General features: G+C 37.3%; 1 protein-coding gene across 8 annotated transcripts in view; it reads right to left on the bottom strand.

Moving 5' to 3' along the window:
- Positions 1–19,448, bottom strand: part of plekha1b (pleckstrin homology domain containing, family A (phosphoinositide binding specific) member 1b) — a 268,696-nt gene that overhangs the window by 32,258 nt on the left and 216,990 nt on the right. For all 8 annotated transcript variants that reach the window (XM_051922852.1, XM_051922853.1, XM_051922854.1 and 5 more), the window contains exons 9-10: positions 2,206–2,270; positions 1,763–1,826 (exon numbers count right to left, since the gene is read on the bottom strand). In XM_051922852.1, coding sequence (XP_051778812.1) covers positions 1,763–1,826; positions 2,206–2,270 — 129 coding nt within the window. The remainder of the gene's footprint in view (positions 1–1,762; positions 1,827–2,205; positions 2,271–19,448) is intronic.

Genomic DNA, 19,448 nt, shown 5'->3' with positions numbered 1-19,448 from the left:
CCACGCGCTTCGCACCGGCGAAGTACCGCTTTTAAATTTTTATTAAGAAGAAAATAAAACCTTTTTAAATTGAGGGAAAGTATACTAATAACAGTTTGTTAAGGATCTGTTTTTTTGTGAAGCTGCCTTTACTCGAGTGATCACTTCGACCTGACTTGGTGGCCAACTATAAGCGTTACCTGGTAGGTAACCACCCATACAATCAGATTGTGAATCAGACTACGAATACCGTGAATGTAATTACACACTCACTGCACTTGCTTACGGTAATCGAACCTCGGACGTCAGCGCTAGAGGGGCTTAGCAGCGGTGAATTATTGCTTTTAAGTTTTAATTAAGAACAAAAGAAAACCTCAGAGGTTCGATTCACGTAAGGGAGTGAAGTGAGTGGCTGGTTACCTACCAGGTAACGCTTATGGTTGGACAGCAAGTGACGTAACATCAGCCACGGTGCCTTCAGTTGTGAGAAGCAGATCATAGAATGATTGAAAATAGTTTTGCATTTACCTTTTTAGTAAAAGGTGAGCTTTTAAGCCTGAGAAATCACCCCGTAAATGCACACGTTTAATTGCACATGTGTTAATATGTATGGTTACACAGTATTAAAAGACAGTGAACAACGTCATTTACCTTTGTTCCCGCGTTTGATAAAAGGCGAGCTTTTAAGCCTGAGAAATCACCCTGTAAATGCACACGTTTAATTGCACATGTGTTAATATGTATGCTTACACAGTATTAAAAGACACTCAAAAATTAACGTCATTTACCTTCGTTCCCGCGTTTGACTCGTGCTGTAAATCTCTTCCTTGTTTTTAGTTCACGTGATTACGTAGGAGGCATGATGACACGATACGTGACTCCGCCTCCTCTATTATAGTATGTGACTCCGCCTCCTCCATTAGAGTATATGGACAAAAAACATGTTCCAGTTATGACCATTACGCGTAGAATTTCGAAATGAAACCTGCCTAACTTTTGTAAGTAAGCTGTAAGGAATGAGCCTGCCAAATTTCAGCCTTCCACCTACACGGGAAGTTCGAGAATTAGTGATGAGTCAGTCAGTCAGTCAGTCAGTCAGTGAGGGCTTTGCCTTTTATTAATATGTATAGATTAACAAAGGAGTTCAATTCATTACGTGTTGTGGTGGTTCTCACAAAGCAGCACATCATGAGTCACAACACAGAAGCTTCAGAGGTTAAGCGGATTCAAAGCAACGTATAACCATAAAGCGCACGCGGTGAACACCAGTTACAATGGGATAACAAAGTCACATGTGATCGCATTCACTTATTTCCTCCCTAATGCTGCTTGATCACTTTCATTTTTGTGTCGAGATCAATTGCCTTTTTTCCCCCCTGTAATTGTAAGACAAATGTAACAATGTAGTCGAAACCACTGCGTGTAATAAACTGACACTGGGATGAATGAATCACAGCATACGGAGCCAGCATGGCAAAAACTGTCATTTGCCCATGATACACTTTAGCGGTCGTAAGTAGAATGATTGTAAGACGCATAGGTTGCAAGTCAACAGCTGCCCACACCATGATTGTGAAGAAATAAATTTGACTATAAAAACACCAAATTTATCCTTTAACATTGGGTTTTAATAAGTTACATTTAAAATGAAAACCTTCTCATTTATCTTATTTTTTTGTAAAGCAAACAACATTATAGTATAGCTTCTTTTAAATTATTAATGAATGTAAATAAGTAACATAGTATGTGAAGCATTCAAGAAGTGTGTTAACAAAACACTTACTTGTATAAAAAATGTTCTAGTCGTGGTAACTACTTCAAACAGATTGTCTCTTAGCATGATATCACTGGAAAAAAAGATGGTTGTCTAAATATCATGCTAGTAAATTTCAGAAGATGCATAGTTCATTATTTTGATCTGTTACAACAGTTAATGCTCAATGGTATTTAGAAATCCAAAAAAATAGACAGTATAATTTACACATTTATAAATGAATTAAGTATACAAAGAACAATGGCAGTGATGCCATTACTTGTAAAATAGCATGGTATAAAACCAGGTTTGTGGGTAATGATTAAAATGAATGTAAATAAATATTAATGAAAATGCATATTCTGCACTTGCTGCATAGAAAATGGAAGGTATAATGTAAATACTTTTATATTGATATTAATTTCACAATATAAAACTGTTTACTTGAATTTAAACAGGGCTTCATCACTAACCTTTGTTTGCATTCCTGAACCTTATGTACCTCCTTGAGTGGAATTATTCGTAGAGGTTCTTTGTCCTAAAAAATAAACAATTCTTAAAAATCACAGGTACATATGAATAATAGCATACCTAACATTGCTCAAAATTTTGTTAGGAAAATATAATTACAAGATATTTATACTGTTATAAGATGCCCATATGGAAACTCAACATTTCTTATGTATGAAAGAACTCACTACAGTAAAACATTTCTATTTTTTGTTTTTATTTCCTGCAGCTAGTGAATACACATAACAGAGACAGCAATGTAAATGACAGAACACTGATGGTGCTTAACAGTTTTGTACAGTAATTCAACTACCTGTCATTTGCATTTTCAGGATAGGTGTGTTTTATAGAGTTACATTTTTTGAATTTATGTCTGGTATCAAACAAATTAATTTGCTTTAAGCATATTTCCAGTTTTTGTAACCTTCACATCTGTTATACTTTCATATTAAAATTTCATAAAAAAAAAACAACAAAACTATAATAAAGCTTAACACAGTAAACATAATAGTGAAAGCTGAGGGCACAAAAAAAAAGACTTTGCATTTGCATTTATCACTCACATATTAATCAAACTTGGCGAGAGTTGTATGCAACTTTGATCTTATGGAAATTACTAAACAAACATTTCTGAAGGAATTCCTAGTCAAGGTAATCCCTTGTAAACTGCAGCATTTGTGCAAGACGAGTTGCAAGTACAGTTGCAATGATTATCATCCTAACTGGGACTTTTCCAGTTTTTTTCCCCAACTAATTCCACACAACTTTTAAGGTGAGGAGAAAATGATTTTTGGCATCAACCACAGCATTATTAAACATAAAACAGAATATGTTGAGAAGAGTGGTGTTGTGCTGCAAATCTGTAAAACACTACAAAAATCTATAAAACAAACAATGCCTTTATCTTGCAGTTTTGTGCAGCAAGCTTATTTCTCTTCTCTTACAATAAGTTTGAAGGTTATGTACTAGGCTATTTACTATAATAATCCTTTCAGGGCTGGGAATTTGAAGGGAAACATTACCCATGATACAGTAATACTGTGCACTTTTTGATATTTTCCAATATCTTATGTAAAGCAAATGGGTTCTGCAATATACTATAATTTATTATTCCATTCTTATTTCAACCTGTACCATCCATCCCTCAACCAGTTTTTATATCTATGTTAGTGCACTAGAGCCTCATTGATAGCAGGAGTACTGGCACAAGGTAGGAAAAACCCCCAACTGGAATTATGTAAGTAGTAGCTTGGAATACTTACTTTTATTTATTGTCTTAGTGGCACACATAAAGGAAAATAAATACTGTTCAATTATGAAATGGCATTGGATCCTCAGTAATTTACAAAATAGTTGTACTTAATGGCAGAATAAAGAGGGAAATGGCAAAAACTTTCAAAAAAATTCACGAAATAAACAGAAACCAGATTATACAAGGATTAATTGTGTTCTGAATTGCAAACATACACTTGATTAGACAACCCATCCTAACAAGTTGCAAAGGATTTTGATGGACTAGACCCATAAACAAAAATGAATTCAAAGTAGCGATACACTGATCAATTGTTTGAAACATCTTATTCTAAGTGAATATAAATAGCCTCTCTTTATTTGAAGTTTCATATACTGACTTTTAAAAGAAAACTTCAGAAAGAAACATGCAAGTTGTACATCTACAAGTTATTGCAACGAAATGAAAAAAATATAAAACTACCACTAACAGATTAAAATCAAACCATTCATCTTTCTCACAAAGAACTTGCAATGGGTGTAATACAGGCATTGGGAATGAATACTAACATCTCAAATGGCAGCTTCTTCCGCCAATGGAAGAATCTTGGAAATACATTACAAATGTGGTTGTTTTAAATACATCTGAAATTTCCAAAATGTATTTTGGTATGTATAGTATGTGTGTGATTACATTTCCAGCATCTATTATACAGTACCAAAATAAAATAGCATTGACATATTGTCTTTCTGTGTGATAGTGAAAACGGTGGCACTGGTAGGCAGCACTTAATTGTTAAGTCTTCCATCCCCAACTCCCAAAAAAATAACAAACAATGATTTGGACTGGATAAATGCTTTTTGGAAATTAATGTTTTTTGAATCATTTTCCTTACCGATGAGATTACATGTTTCTTCCTTGTCAAGTGTGATCTGCTACACTGAATTTTCCTTTTGTTGTTTTGTTTTCCATGTGACCAATGTTTTAAAAATTTCAGGATTTGGTAATCAAGATTTTGGTCCTAGATTTCAAGTTTTCAAAATCTTTTACAAAAATGTAGATACTTCTAAAGTGTCATTTAAGAAAAAAATATTTTAGCTATACTCTTTCAACTGTCTTTGTAAGCATATTTTCTTTTAATAGTAATACTTGCTTACTTTTTATTTTTTATAAACAAGATGCATCACTGTTAAGACTTAAGTACTTTTTCCTCAGGAGACCTTAAATACTTTCTTCGCTTACAAATGCCAATACCCAAGATAAACATCCAATAAGCTCCCTTTGAGACCTACAGCTGAGAACAAAAATCTTTATCCTTTGAATTGACATTTAATTAGTCTAGCAGCAGCACCTAACTATCTAAAAATGGAAACAGAGACAAGCCTTACATACTCATCAATTCTACAGTTCCTGCAGTATCTTTAATTATACTTAAAATAATTTATTTATCTATAGATTTTTAAATACTTTCCTAAAGATTACAAAACTTTAGTCATACCTCTAAACTTTTTAATATGCACTCTTTGATATTTTTGAACTCACACAACAAAAGTAGAAACCAACAAGTATATGTTATAACAGGAACTGGTCGGAATAAATGTTTACAGCGTGGGCGCCCTGGTCGCTGTGGAATCTCAAGTCACTGTCAGGAGGAGCCTACCGGAGCCAGGGATCAGTGAGGCAATCCAAACAACTGAAGCAGGCACAAGAGAAGGTCAGCTGCATGTAGGGCGACTCCCCTATTGAGAAGTCCAGACGGGAGAAGTAAGGAGCCACCAGGTAGAAGACACCGGGCTTTGAATTGTATTTTAAAGGATTGCTTCCTGCATTGTGTTTAAACCACAGTTTTTAAAGGATTATTTTTCTATATTTTTAACCTCCAATTTTCACTTGCTTTTAATGGATTATTTATTTAAGAAAGACTGTTTTGAAGCACTACACTTTATTTAATTTGAACATTGTTTTGATTGTTTTAAATAAAAGCACTTTGCACTTTTGCACCATCCCCTTTGCTATGTTGTATGTTTGTATTACCGACGGTGTTGTGTTTAAGGGCTCCCGGAGAGCAGACGGAAGCATGCAGCAAACCCGCATTGTCACAATTGTTCTTTCTAAGGGGAGTTTTCCATTCTATTTGTCAAGGTAATCATTTTACGCTTACTTTTCTTAATTGTCAAAACCCTTACTGAAGTTAAAATAGGGGCAGAGAATGCAAAAACTAAACAATGATAGTATAAAGTATTTAAGCTCCACAGATTCCAATTACAATGTTACCCTCTCCAGATTTGTGAATTTGACATTCACAGTTTTGGTTATTCACAAGTTGGACAATGATCAATTAAATGGGAATATTTTTGGAACTTTCTGAAAGAATGTAGCAACTTTCAGAAGGAATGTAAACCAAAAATATATAAACAATACTGAAAATAATTTGTATCACATAAAATCATAAAATATATAAATATTAGTGTTATTTACTAATTGTTAGTGTAAGTGCATATTATATTGTTAATATAAAATGTTATTATTGTAAAAAAGCACTATGGGATCTATGCCAGCTACTCTCCACCTTCACTGCTCTCTTAATTATTTATCAGATCCAGACAGCTCCTCCCAGCCTTTTGCATTTCATGCTTACTCACTTGCTTGCTCTCTCTCTCTCTCTCTTACCTCTACCAGAACCCCACATAGAACTCTAGCCTTGCTGCTCAGCTTTTACCTTTCTCAAGGCTACACTCACTTGTTCACTCATTTCCTTTTCTCTGATCACTTTTTCTTCTTTCTTACCTGCCTCTCTACTTTTTATGTATGCAGCCAACTCCAGCTAATGTTGTGTACTTGCCGCACCACTAAATGGCAATTAACCCATTATGGCACATATTTGGCTGTGCTGGTAAACCAACAGTGCAAGTTAAAAAAAAAAAAAAAAAAAAAAAAAGCTGTTTATAAATGAAACCACAAAAATATCTTGCTATGACATGCCCAACAACAGTTAGGGACACCCAAGAATTTTAACTTTCGCAAGGGTATTCTGCCCCCTAACCCTTGTAAATGTGAAGGGGTGACTGTACATACAAATTTCGTACCAGAACCAGGGTGCTGGTTTACTTAATATCTGCAATAAAGTTTCAATACTATGCCCAACACATTTCCCTGTAAGCTGGACTGCAATCTTCCCAAGCAAGATCTGAAACTGTAAAAGGCATGCTACAGAAAAATGAAAACCACCATCAATCCCAAGTTCATTATGCTTTCCTAAAACAAGAAAATTGGGAAGCTATTCGCTCCTCTTTCTAGAATAGAGGAATTCAATATGGTATTTGCTTTGTATTACCCAGGGAGAATAGTAATTACAATTTCAAAAAGTGAAGATTATCACTCAAGCTTGACCTCTTTAGCCCAACTGAGAGGTTTCTAAAGTTGGTGGATGGATTAGCAGGGTCCTAGAAGAGCTTTAATATACAGAGTTGTGTTTCTGCCCACATTTGTGACTAAAATTGTAGCCAACAAATATTGTCTGGTAAATGAAATACATGACACTTTATGATTTGTTTTACAAATAAAATTTCAAAGTGATAAATAAAATTAAAGTGAAGCAATATTATTATATTTTAAAATCACAAAAAACAAATAATTTAGATTAAAACAAACCACAGGTACTGTATGTACCCAAAGCTTTAACATTCTACAGTTTAAAATTTTTTTGTATTACCTCATTGAGTTGGAGAAAGGCCCAATGATGGCATGAAAAACCACAACTAGCTGATAATTGATCCCTAGGAGAAATGTACCGTCTTTGCTGAGGGACTGCTAAGAGAGTGTCACCTCCCCTTCCTATCAGTTGTAATCCCTGAGATTGCACAGGTCGGACACATAAATAAGATGCTGGGAATTACAAGCAGCAATTTCTATGGCTGTGTTAAGGTATTCAAGCTGGATTCCTATGACAGAGACTATTTCACATATGTGCCTGCTGTCAGATATATTCAGTGACGTGAATATATGAAAGCACAAAATGACTAAAAACAGTAACAGATTCTGAAGAGTGCAGTAATATTCCTCACTGTTAGCGACAATGGCTATGTATTTATTTGTGCCAAAACCAGTCTGCTTTCCTTAAAAGTAAAAATAAACGGAAGTTGCTAGATGAAAACTGAAATTCAGTTCGAACAAAAAAGTTTGCTATTTTATGTGCTTGATTTCATCTGCAAAACTGCCATAACCCAAGACCCACCTGTAATTTATATGAGGTTGATAGACGCACAGTAGACTTCGGTTATTGGTTTTGACATTTGCGCACCAAAGATCCTTTACATCTGTTCACTATTCACGAAGTGGACATGTACTGTGACATGTGAATCACTGTCTTGCACCCCAAAAACACGAGGTAGAGTCTCCGTACTTTAGCAAAACCAGCTTTATTCACCTTGAAACAGGAACAGCAGGGTTATTTATTGCAGTGGGAGCTACCACTCTCCTATACACAGACACAGCAAACGGGCATAGTTGGGGCCAGGTCAGTGGCCAAGTCATACTGTTCCCTGCATTTATAATGTCTCTTACATCACCCATCAGCGACAGTTTCTGCGGTGCTCTGCTGCAGTGCTGCAAACCACAGTGTAACTATATAAGAAAGGACAGAGCAAACAATTTTTTCTTAGGAGACTGCATTCCTTTAATATGCTTAGTGACATCCTTTATATATTCTACACCTCTGTGATGGCCAATGTGATTTTCTAAGCTGTGGTGTGCTGGGCCAGTAACATCACTTTAAGAGAGGCCCACGGTAGGAGCAAACAAATTAAAAGGCCAGGCTCAGTTATGAGGCGCATTCTGGAGCCCCCTGGAGGTAGCAGAGAAGGAAACAAAACAAAACTAAATGCTATTATGAAAAAAGCCACACATACCTCTCTCTGACCCACTATGTCCAACAACAAATTATTCAGCAAAAGTGTGTCCAGAGAGACTATTGAGGCTCCTTTACACCAGGGGTCCCCAAATCTGGTCCTGAAGGACCATAGTGACTGCAGGTTTTCATTCAAACCCTTTTCTTAATTAGTGACCTGTTTTTGCTGTAATTAACTTGTTTTGAATTCATTTTAATTGACTTGTTTTTTTAAGATTTGTTCCCCTAAATTCCTTCATTTCTTTTCTTAAGTGATACCCAAACCGAAATGAATTGTGAAATGAGTGAGCCAACAGAAGACCAACCAAGTCAGGGCCTCAAACGCCAACCAATTTCACTCTAACCAGTTGCTTAATTAGGTGCCAAGTCTTGTTGTTAATTAAAGCATTTCTTTAATTCCATGGCTTGTTGCTGCTCTCATTGTGCAATAGCATACATTTCCGAAATTGTTCATTTTCTCTTTTCTAAGAGCACTGTTAAAATGTTTTGGGGAACTGAGCAGATCAGCATTCCTGAGTCCTTCATCTTTCTTTATTTTCAGATATTGTATGATGGACACAGTTTGCTGGTTGTGTTTTGGCTCATGTTTGTATCTCATTATTGTATGGCAGCTAATTAAGGAAAAAAGAAACAAAGGGGTCTGAGTCTTCAAGACCAAATCAATTAAATTTAATTCAAAATAAGTTAATTAGCAGCCAAAACAGGCCACTGATTAAGGGTTAGAATGAAAACCTGCAGTCACTGTGGTCCTCCGGGACCAGAGTTGGGGACCACTGCTTTACACGAAAGGCAATATCCATATTACTAACTGAGAATGCTAAACCGGATGGACGCAGGGACATCCGGCCATGGGCCGTGGCCACAAAAGACGTACTGCGCAGGCGCCCCACAACCACCCCCCCCTAAGCAACGGAAACCGGCCGGATGGAATGCAACGTAAACGCACGAAGCCATTGCACACGAAACGGGACACACACAAAGAAGAGGATTGAGACCCACGACACCCAAAGCCCCCCTCCAGTAACTCAAATAAGAAATGAGGCCACGCGCCCCTAGGACACCAAAAACAAAGGAGTCACACGCAGGCACACATAGCACACGAAACGGTTCGCACACAAAAAGGACGATTCAGCCCCACGACACACAAACACCCCCTCCACTAACAGAAATAAAAACTCAGGCAACAAGCCCCCAGCACACAAAAAAAAACAAGCCGCGAGCGCCACACAAAGTGCATTGGACACGAAACGGGACAGACTATGGACATAGCACGCGAAACGTACACAAAAAGGACGATTCAGACCCACAACCACACTAACGATTGCGCCAGTTAGCTGACAGCGCGTTCAATAATAAGTCCACTTTTCATGAAAATTCATTGGGATTAATTAATGTCATTTGCAATCATTGTCAATCACTTAACTTCCCTGAAGAAACAAATGACAATACAAGTAATGAATTTACATGTTGTTGTCAAAAAAGTCAAATTACACTGCCTCCTTTACATTCATATCCTGCATATCTACAGAAGCTTCTAACTAACGAAGTACCTGAAAGTAAAATCTTTATGAACTGCATTACATCCCACAATAGTTCATTTGATTTTGCATCTACCGGAGTAAATATCAGGTCACCAAAAGGCAATGACCCATTACTGCTTTCGCGTATGTGGACAAATATTTCATCGCATTGGAACAGTGCACCCTGAAACAAATCAAGAACGCAAATCTGCACAAATCACGTCGGCACCTACAAAGTGCTTCTGAAACCGCGGAAGAAAAAATGTCTCGGCTCCAAAAACACATGTCACTCCTTATTCCAAATACCGGTCCCAATCACAGAAACATCGGTATCCACTATGACAATGCACAGTAACAATGCACGTGACATCCGTCTTGCCACACTATTAATTATAGATGAATGTACAATGGCATCCAGTCACTTACTCAACACCATTGATAAACTTCTACAAACGTTGATGAATAATAATATTCCCTTTGCGGGAAAGGTACTTTTATTAGGAGGAGATTTTAGACAGTGCTTAACTATTACTCCACTTACAATGCGCTCAGCTATTGTTCAGTCCACCTTAAAATACGCGGACAATTGGCATTGCGTTGATGAATAATAATATTCCCTTTGGAGGAAAGGTACTTTTATTAGGAGTAGATTTTAGACAGTGCTTACCTATTGCTCCACATGCCATGCGCTCAGCTATTATTCAGTCCACCTTAAAATATGCGACGACGTCATATAAACAACACGAGACCGAACTACAATACATATACAGGCGCGAGACCTGATTGGTGATAATACGAAGAAACGAACAGTCCGCATATTAACAGTGAGTTCGATCCTACTTATTACTTATCCATATTTAACGATAAAGATCAAACAAGTCATCAATTCACGATCACGGATACAAAACTAGACGGCTCGAGTAACGGGACCACAAACACGAACCCGCATCAAAAAAAAAAAATTCACCTCGGCGCGCTTCTAAAACCGCGGAACAAAAAATGTTACGCGAACAATTGGCATTGCTTTCTAAAGATACACTTGGTACAAAACATGCGATTTCCACATCCCGAATATAACAATTGGTTATTACAACTAGAACATTGTACACTCACCAATACAGATGGACTTTACCCAGATATTATTACAATTCCTCAACCCTTCATCTGCGACGACTTACTTACGGAGATATTTGGAACAGCGGTCTCATTAGACCAAATGCCCCTTTTAACACAACGAAGTATATTATGTCCAAAAAATATTACTGTTGATCACATTAATAACCAGGTCATTTCATTACTTCCTGGAGAGTCACACCTCTTTCTAAGCTCTGACAAAGTTGACTCTGATGACGACAATGACCATCTTAATTTCCCCTTAGCATATTTGAACACTATTAACCCAGCCGGATTACCACAACACAGTCTTAGCCTTAAAAACGGAACAATACTCATGCTATTAAGAAACCTTAACACTAAACAGGGTTTATGCAATGGTACATGTTTAGTCGTCTACACCAGGGGTAGGCAACGTCGGTCCTGGAGTGCCACAGTATGTGCAGGTTTTTGTTCCAACCCAGTTCCTTAACGAGAACTCAATTATTGCTGATGAAGCACATATTGCTTAAGTGACATTTTAATGCTTCATTTTAGTGGTCTCGCTTGTTAAGGTTCTCCAACCTTAATTGCTTATTTCAATCTTAAACTGCTGCATTCAGTGTTTTAATTGCTCCTTATTAGCAATAAGATGTAAAACAGGGGTAAGCAATGTCGGTCCTGGTCAGCCGCAGTGGCTACAGGTTTTCATTCAACCCAATTGCTTAATTAGAAACCAATCATTGCCAATCTCAGACCTTATTTAATTTTATGGCTTGTTAGTCTGTACAATGTAAGGCTTTTATATCGTAGATTTTTTTCCTTTCCAAGGATATCATCCAAATGATTTGAAGCCTAAAACAGATCATTTTCAGTCTGTCACATTTTTCTATTAAGTGTTTTATTAAATCAAACAGTGCATGATGAACACACACAGATGTAATTGGAAAAAAGCTAGCTGGAGAACTGCTGGCTGCTTTGTCTTTTACATCTTATTGCTAACAAGGAGCAATTAAAACACTGAATGCAGCAGTTTAAGATTGAAATAAGCAATTAAGGTTGGAGAACCTTAACAAGCGAGACCACTAAAATGAAGCATTAAAATGTCACTTAAGCAATATGTGCTTCATCAGCAATAATTGAGTTCTCGTTAAGGAACTGGGTTGGAACAAAAACCTGCACATACTGTGGCACTCCAGGACCGACGTTGCCTACCCCTGGTCTACACCATAACACACAGTGTTATTCAAGCAACAGTTCTTACAGGATCACATGCTAACAATACTGTTCTAATTCCTAAAATTGACCTTACAAGTTCTGATCTGGAATTACCTTTTACACTTAAACGGAAACAATTCCCCATTAAACCTGCCTTTGCCATGACCATCAACAAATCACAAGGACAAACCATGCACAAGGTTGCCATCTACCTATCTGAGCCCGTTTTTGTATATGGACAACTTTATGTGGCCTTCTCACAACTTCGACGTTCATCTGACGTTAAAGTTAAGGTCATAAATGCTCCATGCCAAGGAAAACTCATTCAAGGACAAGACACCATCTTTACTACTAATGTTGTTTACAAAGAAATTTTCCAATAAACCTTTACACTGTGCCAAACACTTTATTGTTTGCTTCCTATCTGCGTCATCTACACCTTCACACTATGCTATATCTCATTCATACATCACGCTCTTTGTAATTTCCCAACACCAGGGGTTGGCGAGCGAAGCGAGCAGGGGGCAGAGCCCCCTAGTGCCTGTATAATGCCTGACTGTGACTGGAACTGCTAAGTCAGAGCTTTCTCTCTCTCTCTCCTTCTCTCTCTATCCCTGAGATGTCGGTGAGTGGTGCAAGGCTTATTACTGTAATTGACTTCTGGAAGCACAGCACTTTGGAACACTATTTGTTTTTAATAAAAGCACTTGACACTTTTGCAACAACCTCTTGCTGAATGTGTATGTCTTCATTCGCCCAGCTCATTTCGGTTCAAGACAATCGACAGTTACGGGTTCAAGAGGGTCCTGGAATCAACAAGGGAGCAAAGAGTAAACCTGGACAGTAAGGCAATTTGAAGAAATATTCAAGGATGTTATACACACACTTGCAAAGTCAGCCTGCAGACTTGTGGAAACATAAGCAACCTGGAATAAGCGGGGAGATCCCAAGGGGGACAAAGCTGCAATACAATTCTAAATCCAGCACTTCTGGCCTGCTTCCAAGGATACAAAAAAGGTCCAATTCAATAACACTGGATTGGATTAGTGACTGATATAGCACTGATTGGAGACTGAGACGTACTGATGTGTCAATGCCATGCTTGCGAGTGGAAACTGAAGTACTGTAGTGCTGATAGTTTTGTGTTCCGAGGTGTGAAAGTTATATAAAAGACCAATTTTAATCCTAACAACTTTATTTTTTGGTTGCCACTATGCAGCCGTGCAGGAATTTTTAAAGCTCATTTCACTTTATGAGGGTTTTTGCATTTTTTTGGCCTAAACTGGAGCAAAAGTAGCTGAGTGTTTGGTGAAGTATTTCGAGAGCTACTTGCACTGTTCTTGTTATTTGTATTCAAAAGTAGCGTTAGTGAGGCATGGCGGTAAGTGGTAGCTGAAACCGGCATGTCTGTAAGTAAATAACTAGTACCATAGTGACAATTAGTTAAAAGTAATAGCGATTCCTTACTGGAAAAAAAGTCGCGGCACATAAAGAATAATTGGACAGAGCACCATATAACAGTCATATGGTTAAGGAATAATGCTAGTAGAAAGCAAAGTTACATGTGCTCATAAGTAAGAAAGCATTCATTTTAAGTACAGTTAGGCATCTGACTTCAAAGCAGTTAAAACAGCAACTCCACAGTATGTAGACAGGCATCTAGCAAGGAAGTGCAGATCATGCACAAGCGGTTATAAAAACAGACAACAGAATTAAGAAATAACTAGTAATGGATATTCAGTACACAAGTTTTCTTACTAAGAAGTATGTAAAATGGTTACTGGACAGAACAATAGAGCAATTAAGAGGGCAACAATGTAAGGGTTCATTCATATGAAGGAATACAAATGGTGCAAGTGGACAGCTTCAATATAAGGAAGTAATAAGACACAGAAAACTAAAGTTAACCACAAAGAATGACAAATACCAGGTAGTAGAGGAAGCATTACTGGAGCTTAAAGGACCAAAAGGAGTAAAATAACTGTAATAGTTCTTAAATCTATACATTTTTTAGTTGTATTATTTAAGTTAAATAATTTTAATTTAATATAACAAAGGTTGAGCAGGTCTACTAAAAGTTTTTAGTTTAAGTAATCCATGGCTACATTTTAACAATGAGGCTACTGTAGTGCAAGTCCTGTTGGATGTTGGACTTTTTATTTCCCCTAAGGTGGTGCAGAAAGATACTCCAGATGTGAAAGGTGGGTCAAGGTCACAAGGTGGAAGGCAAAGGATGCATTCTGTGTGCAGGCATCAACACCAGAACTGAAAGTGTCAAACCATTTTCAGGTCCTTGCAGAGCTGGATGGTGTCTCTGAAGATTCTGAGGTGGTGGACAGACACAAGGAGCCCCAACGGGCCACCTCAAAACCAGTCCCCAGAAAGAGAGAGGCTATGATAGTTGGGGAATCAATTATTAGGGGGATTGAAGCACAGGGCTGATAGGCTCTTGGCCAGAGGGGGGGTGGATCCAGTTGTCATTGCATATGCTGGAACAAATGACATGCTTAAGGGTAGTCTGTTAGTTCTGCAATCCAAATTTAAAGAGTCACGTGCCAGGCTGAGAAACAGGACTGACAAGGCAGTCGTCTCCGGTTATACTTGTGTGACCCGCTAGTCCAGGTGAGCATAAATTTGACATATAGTAGTAATAGAAACCTGGCTAAATAACAAAGATGTGGAGGATTAGAATGCAAATGGATAGGAATTATATGGGAAGTCTTCTTTAATTTGATGATGAGTCCCACCTTAGTGAGGATATATAGATTCATCTGTAGAGCATGGAAAAGAGGGCTTAATTCAGGAGCATGCATTCCCCCATGCATACGGTAATTTCAATGCACATCTTTTTAGTAGTATTAAACAGGCAAGTTTACAGGGGAATATGGTAGTCAGGGGGACTTTAACTCTCTGAGTATTAACTGGACGAACCTTGTAAATAGCAGAGCAAAAGAGCATGAGTTTTTAGATATAATTAGTGACTGTTTATAAACATAGTATGTTAAAGCACCAACATGGGGGGAAATCTATTTAGATTTATTATTTTGTAATAATCAGGACAGAATTCAAGATATACAGGTGATTGAACTGCTAGAATCAAGTGATCCTAATATAATTCTCAGTGTTTTGGAAGAGCAGAAACGCAAGGACTAAAACTGTTAAGTTTTAACTTTGACAGGGCAAATTTTGAGCAGATGCAGCAAACACTAAGGGTGATGGACTGGGATATGAATTGTGGAGACAGTCAAGGAATAGTGGAACATATATATATATTTTATATATAATAATAATAATAATAATAAATTTTATTTATATGCAAGATAGGTACTGTAAATATCAAAATTTGGAGTTAGTAGGAAAAAAAAAACTCTGCAGTAGTTTAATAAAGACTTCAAAAAGAAGCCACAAAGGTGCAAAGGAAAAAAAAACTGTATAAGGTGTATAAGATTAATAACTTCAATGTGAACAGTAGGGCATATGAGCACATGAGGGAAACCATTAAGAAGGACATAAGGGAAGCTAAAAGGTAGTTACAAAGGAATAAAGTGAAAGATTACCAAAAGAGATTATTTCTATATTTTAGTAGTAAAAGAACAGTCAAGGAGGAGGTGAAGTATGTCAGGAATAATAATGGGGAATTAAAAAAAACAGTTAAATAGAAAATGCTCTAAACTTGCATTTTTGTTGCATCATGAAGAGTAAAGGAGAATTAAAAAATACAGACAGTGAAATAGAAAATGCTCTGAACTCGCATTTTTCTCAGTTCTTCTCAAGTGAGGAAGTGTATAACCTCCCAACGGTAAAAGGGATTACTAATGAGGCACTGAATGAGTTGGATATTGTAGAGAGAGTAGTATTGTTTAGATTAAATAGGCCTAAATCAAACAAATCACCAGGACCAGAAAACATTTATTCTTCAGTTCTTAAGGAGGTTAGTGAGTACACATATAAACCCCTGATGTATATTTTTAGGAAGTCACTGCACACTGGGGAAATTCCAAAGGACTGGAAAATGGTGGATACTGTTGAGAATTTACATTAAGGATCAATGTGCGTTATTATTAGTTTTAGAACTATTAACTATTAAAAGCTTATACTTGTAATTTCTTTTTAAGTAGCTTTAAAGGTCACCATGTATTTGTAGCTATAGAGGCCCCTGTTCATTGCTCATAAACAAACCTGTCTATTCAATTGTTATTGAACAATTCTTGAAGTTATTGAATTCAAGACAAGGATATTATGTACTTTGAGAAAACTAAAACAGGCCATTGTTTAGAAAATGCAAGAATGCAGCTGTAGACAATTACTTTATATATAAAAAAAAAAAAAACCCCACTAAACATGCGTTTGTGCACATACAGTAATCCCTCACCTATCGCGGGGGTTACGTTCCAGAGCCCCCCGCGATAGGTGAAAATCCGCGAAGTAGCGACCTATATTTATTTTATTATTTATACATATTTTAAGGCTTTATAAACCCTTCCCACACTCTTATAAACCTTTCTCACTCTCTTGTTAACCTTTCCCACACTCTTATAAACACTTCCTATGCTCTTAAACACTTTTTACATTCTGAAACACCTCAGACCAACACTGCACACAGCGATCAGACGTCAATGTGTCTGCACTCGCTTTGTGAATGGGGGCAGCTGAACTCACTCTGAGCAGAAATGGACTTTGTGCTGCTTCTGCCAAAATGCCTGCTTGTCGCTCTGCGCGTTCGGAAGGAGGAGTGTGTGTGTGTGTGTGTGTGGGTGTGTGAGAGCTGAACGCACCTTCGCTCAAACCCCCCCTCCCCTGAAGTGCAGTACGCTCCTGCCACTTCGCATTGTCAAGGGGGTGGGGAGCTGAATGACCGCTAAGGAGAAGTGGACTTTGTGCTGGCTTTGTGCTGCTTGTCGCTCTGCGTGTCAATAATTTTAAGCCTGTACATCACCAATTTTCCTGTCTCACTGTCTTGTCTTGCGTGAAGTTAAAATGTTTTATAATAGTGAGATGTTACTCATATCCTTAGCCCGACATCCACATATCATATGTGTTAACAAAGTGTGTTTTATAAGTTTACATGTGTTTAAAGCATGTGGGATGGGTATTTTAAGGCTTAAACTATAAAAATGTTTATTTATATGGTCTTTCTATATCGCGGATTTTCTCCTGTTGCTGATGGGTCTGGAACATAACTTCCGCGATAGGCGGGCAATCACTTGTATTTAAAAACCCGCGAAGTCGTGAATCCGCGAAAAGTGAACCGCGAAGTAGCGAGGGATTACTGTATATATATTTTAGATATCATTTAAGTCTATATGCCAGTGCTTCCTCATGAATCAATATCTTGACCTTAATTTACAGCAAAACATATTACAACAGCTAACCTTACTATGTAAGAGTTAATGGTTAAAGGCTTATATTTTTTCTTTTTTGGAAGCACTGTGCTTGTCAGCTCAAGGCTGCCTCCCTGCTTCCAGTTCCAGCAACTTAGTTATGATTGAAGCTGCGTGCAACACTTATCAGCACAGCTGCCTATGATTTTAGCCCTAAAGGATGCTGGTACAACAAGTAATTATTGATTGCAGTTCAGTTTCTCATGGGTGGGTCATCCTGGTTTCAACTTAATAAAGAAGACTGATTGATTAATTAAATCATCTCTGGGCAAGGCGGCAAATACAACCTTCGAGTCGAAATGATTGTTATGACAGGATTTATAATTATTAGGCAATTGTTATGGAAAAAAGTAGGTTTAGGTTTATTTGTCATATATAGGTTAACACAGGGTCAACATACAATGAAATGTGTATGACGAGAAAAACAAGTCACTCAGCTTAGATCCAATAAAGCTAAAAAAAAAATAATTACAAGTTAAAAATAGACTAGCCATCCTCTTTAATAAAATCCCTTTGTGCGTCCAGGTGTCCGTGTGTGTGTGTCTTCTGGTGAAGTGCGCATGCGCAGGGCACGGTGCGATGCACGATATTAATGTCAGAGAAAGTTAGAGGCGTTTTACGGAAATACAAACCAATATTACTGCGAGAGGAAAATAAAGGTACACAATACAGTGACGCATATTACAGCCACATACAAGCCAGTATTACTGTCAGAGGAGATTAAAGGCATATTACCGACGCGCACAGCTGTATTACCGCCAGAGAAAATTAAAGGTATATTACGGACGTACAAGCCAGCGGACGTACAAGACAGTATTACTGTCACAGAAAATTAAAGACACATGATACACGGTGGCAGCCCACGAAGAATGGTCAGCTCAGCAAGTAAACATCAACAAGAGAAAGGCTCAAAGAAAGAAAAATACGACCAACAAAAAGAATGAGGTCGAAGTCCCTTGCCATTTAATATAGACTGTTCCTACTAATGTTTATGCACTACTGTTCTAGCGCCTGTGATTGTAACGGGCTAAATGACTAGTATAAAATAAAATGTGTACGTTTTAAAAGAAGTTATAGAGCAATATGAGTTGAATGAGCAGCAAGTATAAATGACAGTTATTGCACAGATAATGTTTTATAAGTACAGATGCATATTCCATAAAGTGCAGATGCATGTTCCAGTCAGTATTCAGAGTATGTGCAGGTACAGTTTGTGTGTGAGTAGTGCGATGTAGATGTAATGCAATGTAGGTGTAATGTAAGTGTATGTAAGTGTTCAGGTGTTGCTGTTGAAAAAGGAATAACAGCACTATCCATTTCTAACGACTTGCAAATGTGGCTGCAGTCATCAGTCCAGATTCTAATCTCATGACTGCAGGATTTTAATGTGATTCTGCTCAAATCTCTAAAAATGCATAATGCCCGGGGGTAAACAGAACTGGTGGTTGGTTGGATTGGACAGAGGTTGTTAACTGAACTAACTGAAGTCTATAAAACAAAAATAAATAAAAACAAAACATAAGGTGATGTTATTTACTATTTAATTTTAAAATATTTCATGGTTATTTGCCTGTAAAACCTATTGAATACAGAGAAACAGTGATGCATTAATTAACTCCATGGCTGCCTAAAACATGTTAGTAAAAAAAAAAAAAAATTCAGACCCCACTAGATCAAAGAAACTTTTTTACTATTTAAAGAAAGGTATAATTTGTGCAATGTACAGGGTTATGATTTATGTAGAACACAGGATTCACTGAAACTTTGAATTTTTTTTTTTTTGTGCAATTTCTCTAAATGAAAGGCCTACATTTCTAAGGGTAATAATGCTCTGTCACATTTCATTTGTTAATTTCCA

The sequence above is a fragment of the Erpetoichthys calabaricus genome, chromosome 2, assembly GCF_900747795.2.
Source record: "Erpetoichthys calabaricus chromosome 2, fErpCal1.3, whole genome shotgun sequence".
Taxonomy (NCBI): domain Eukaryota; kingdom Metazoa; phylum Chordata; class Cladistia; order Polypteriformes; family Polypteridae; genus Erpetoichthys; species Erpetoichthys calabaricus.
This window is presented reverse-complemented; position numbering and strand designations above follow the sequence as displayed.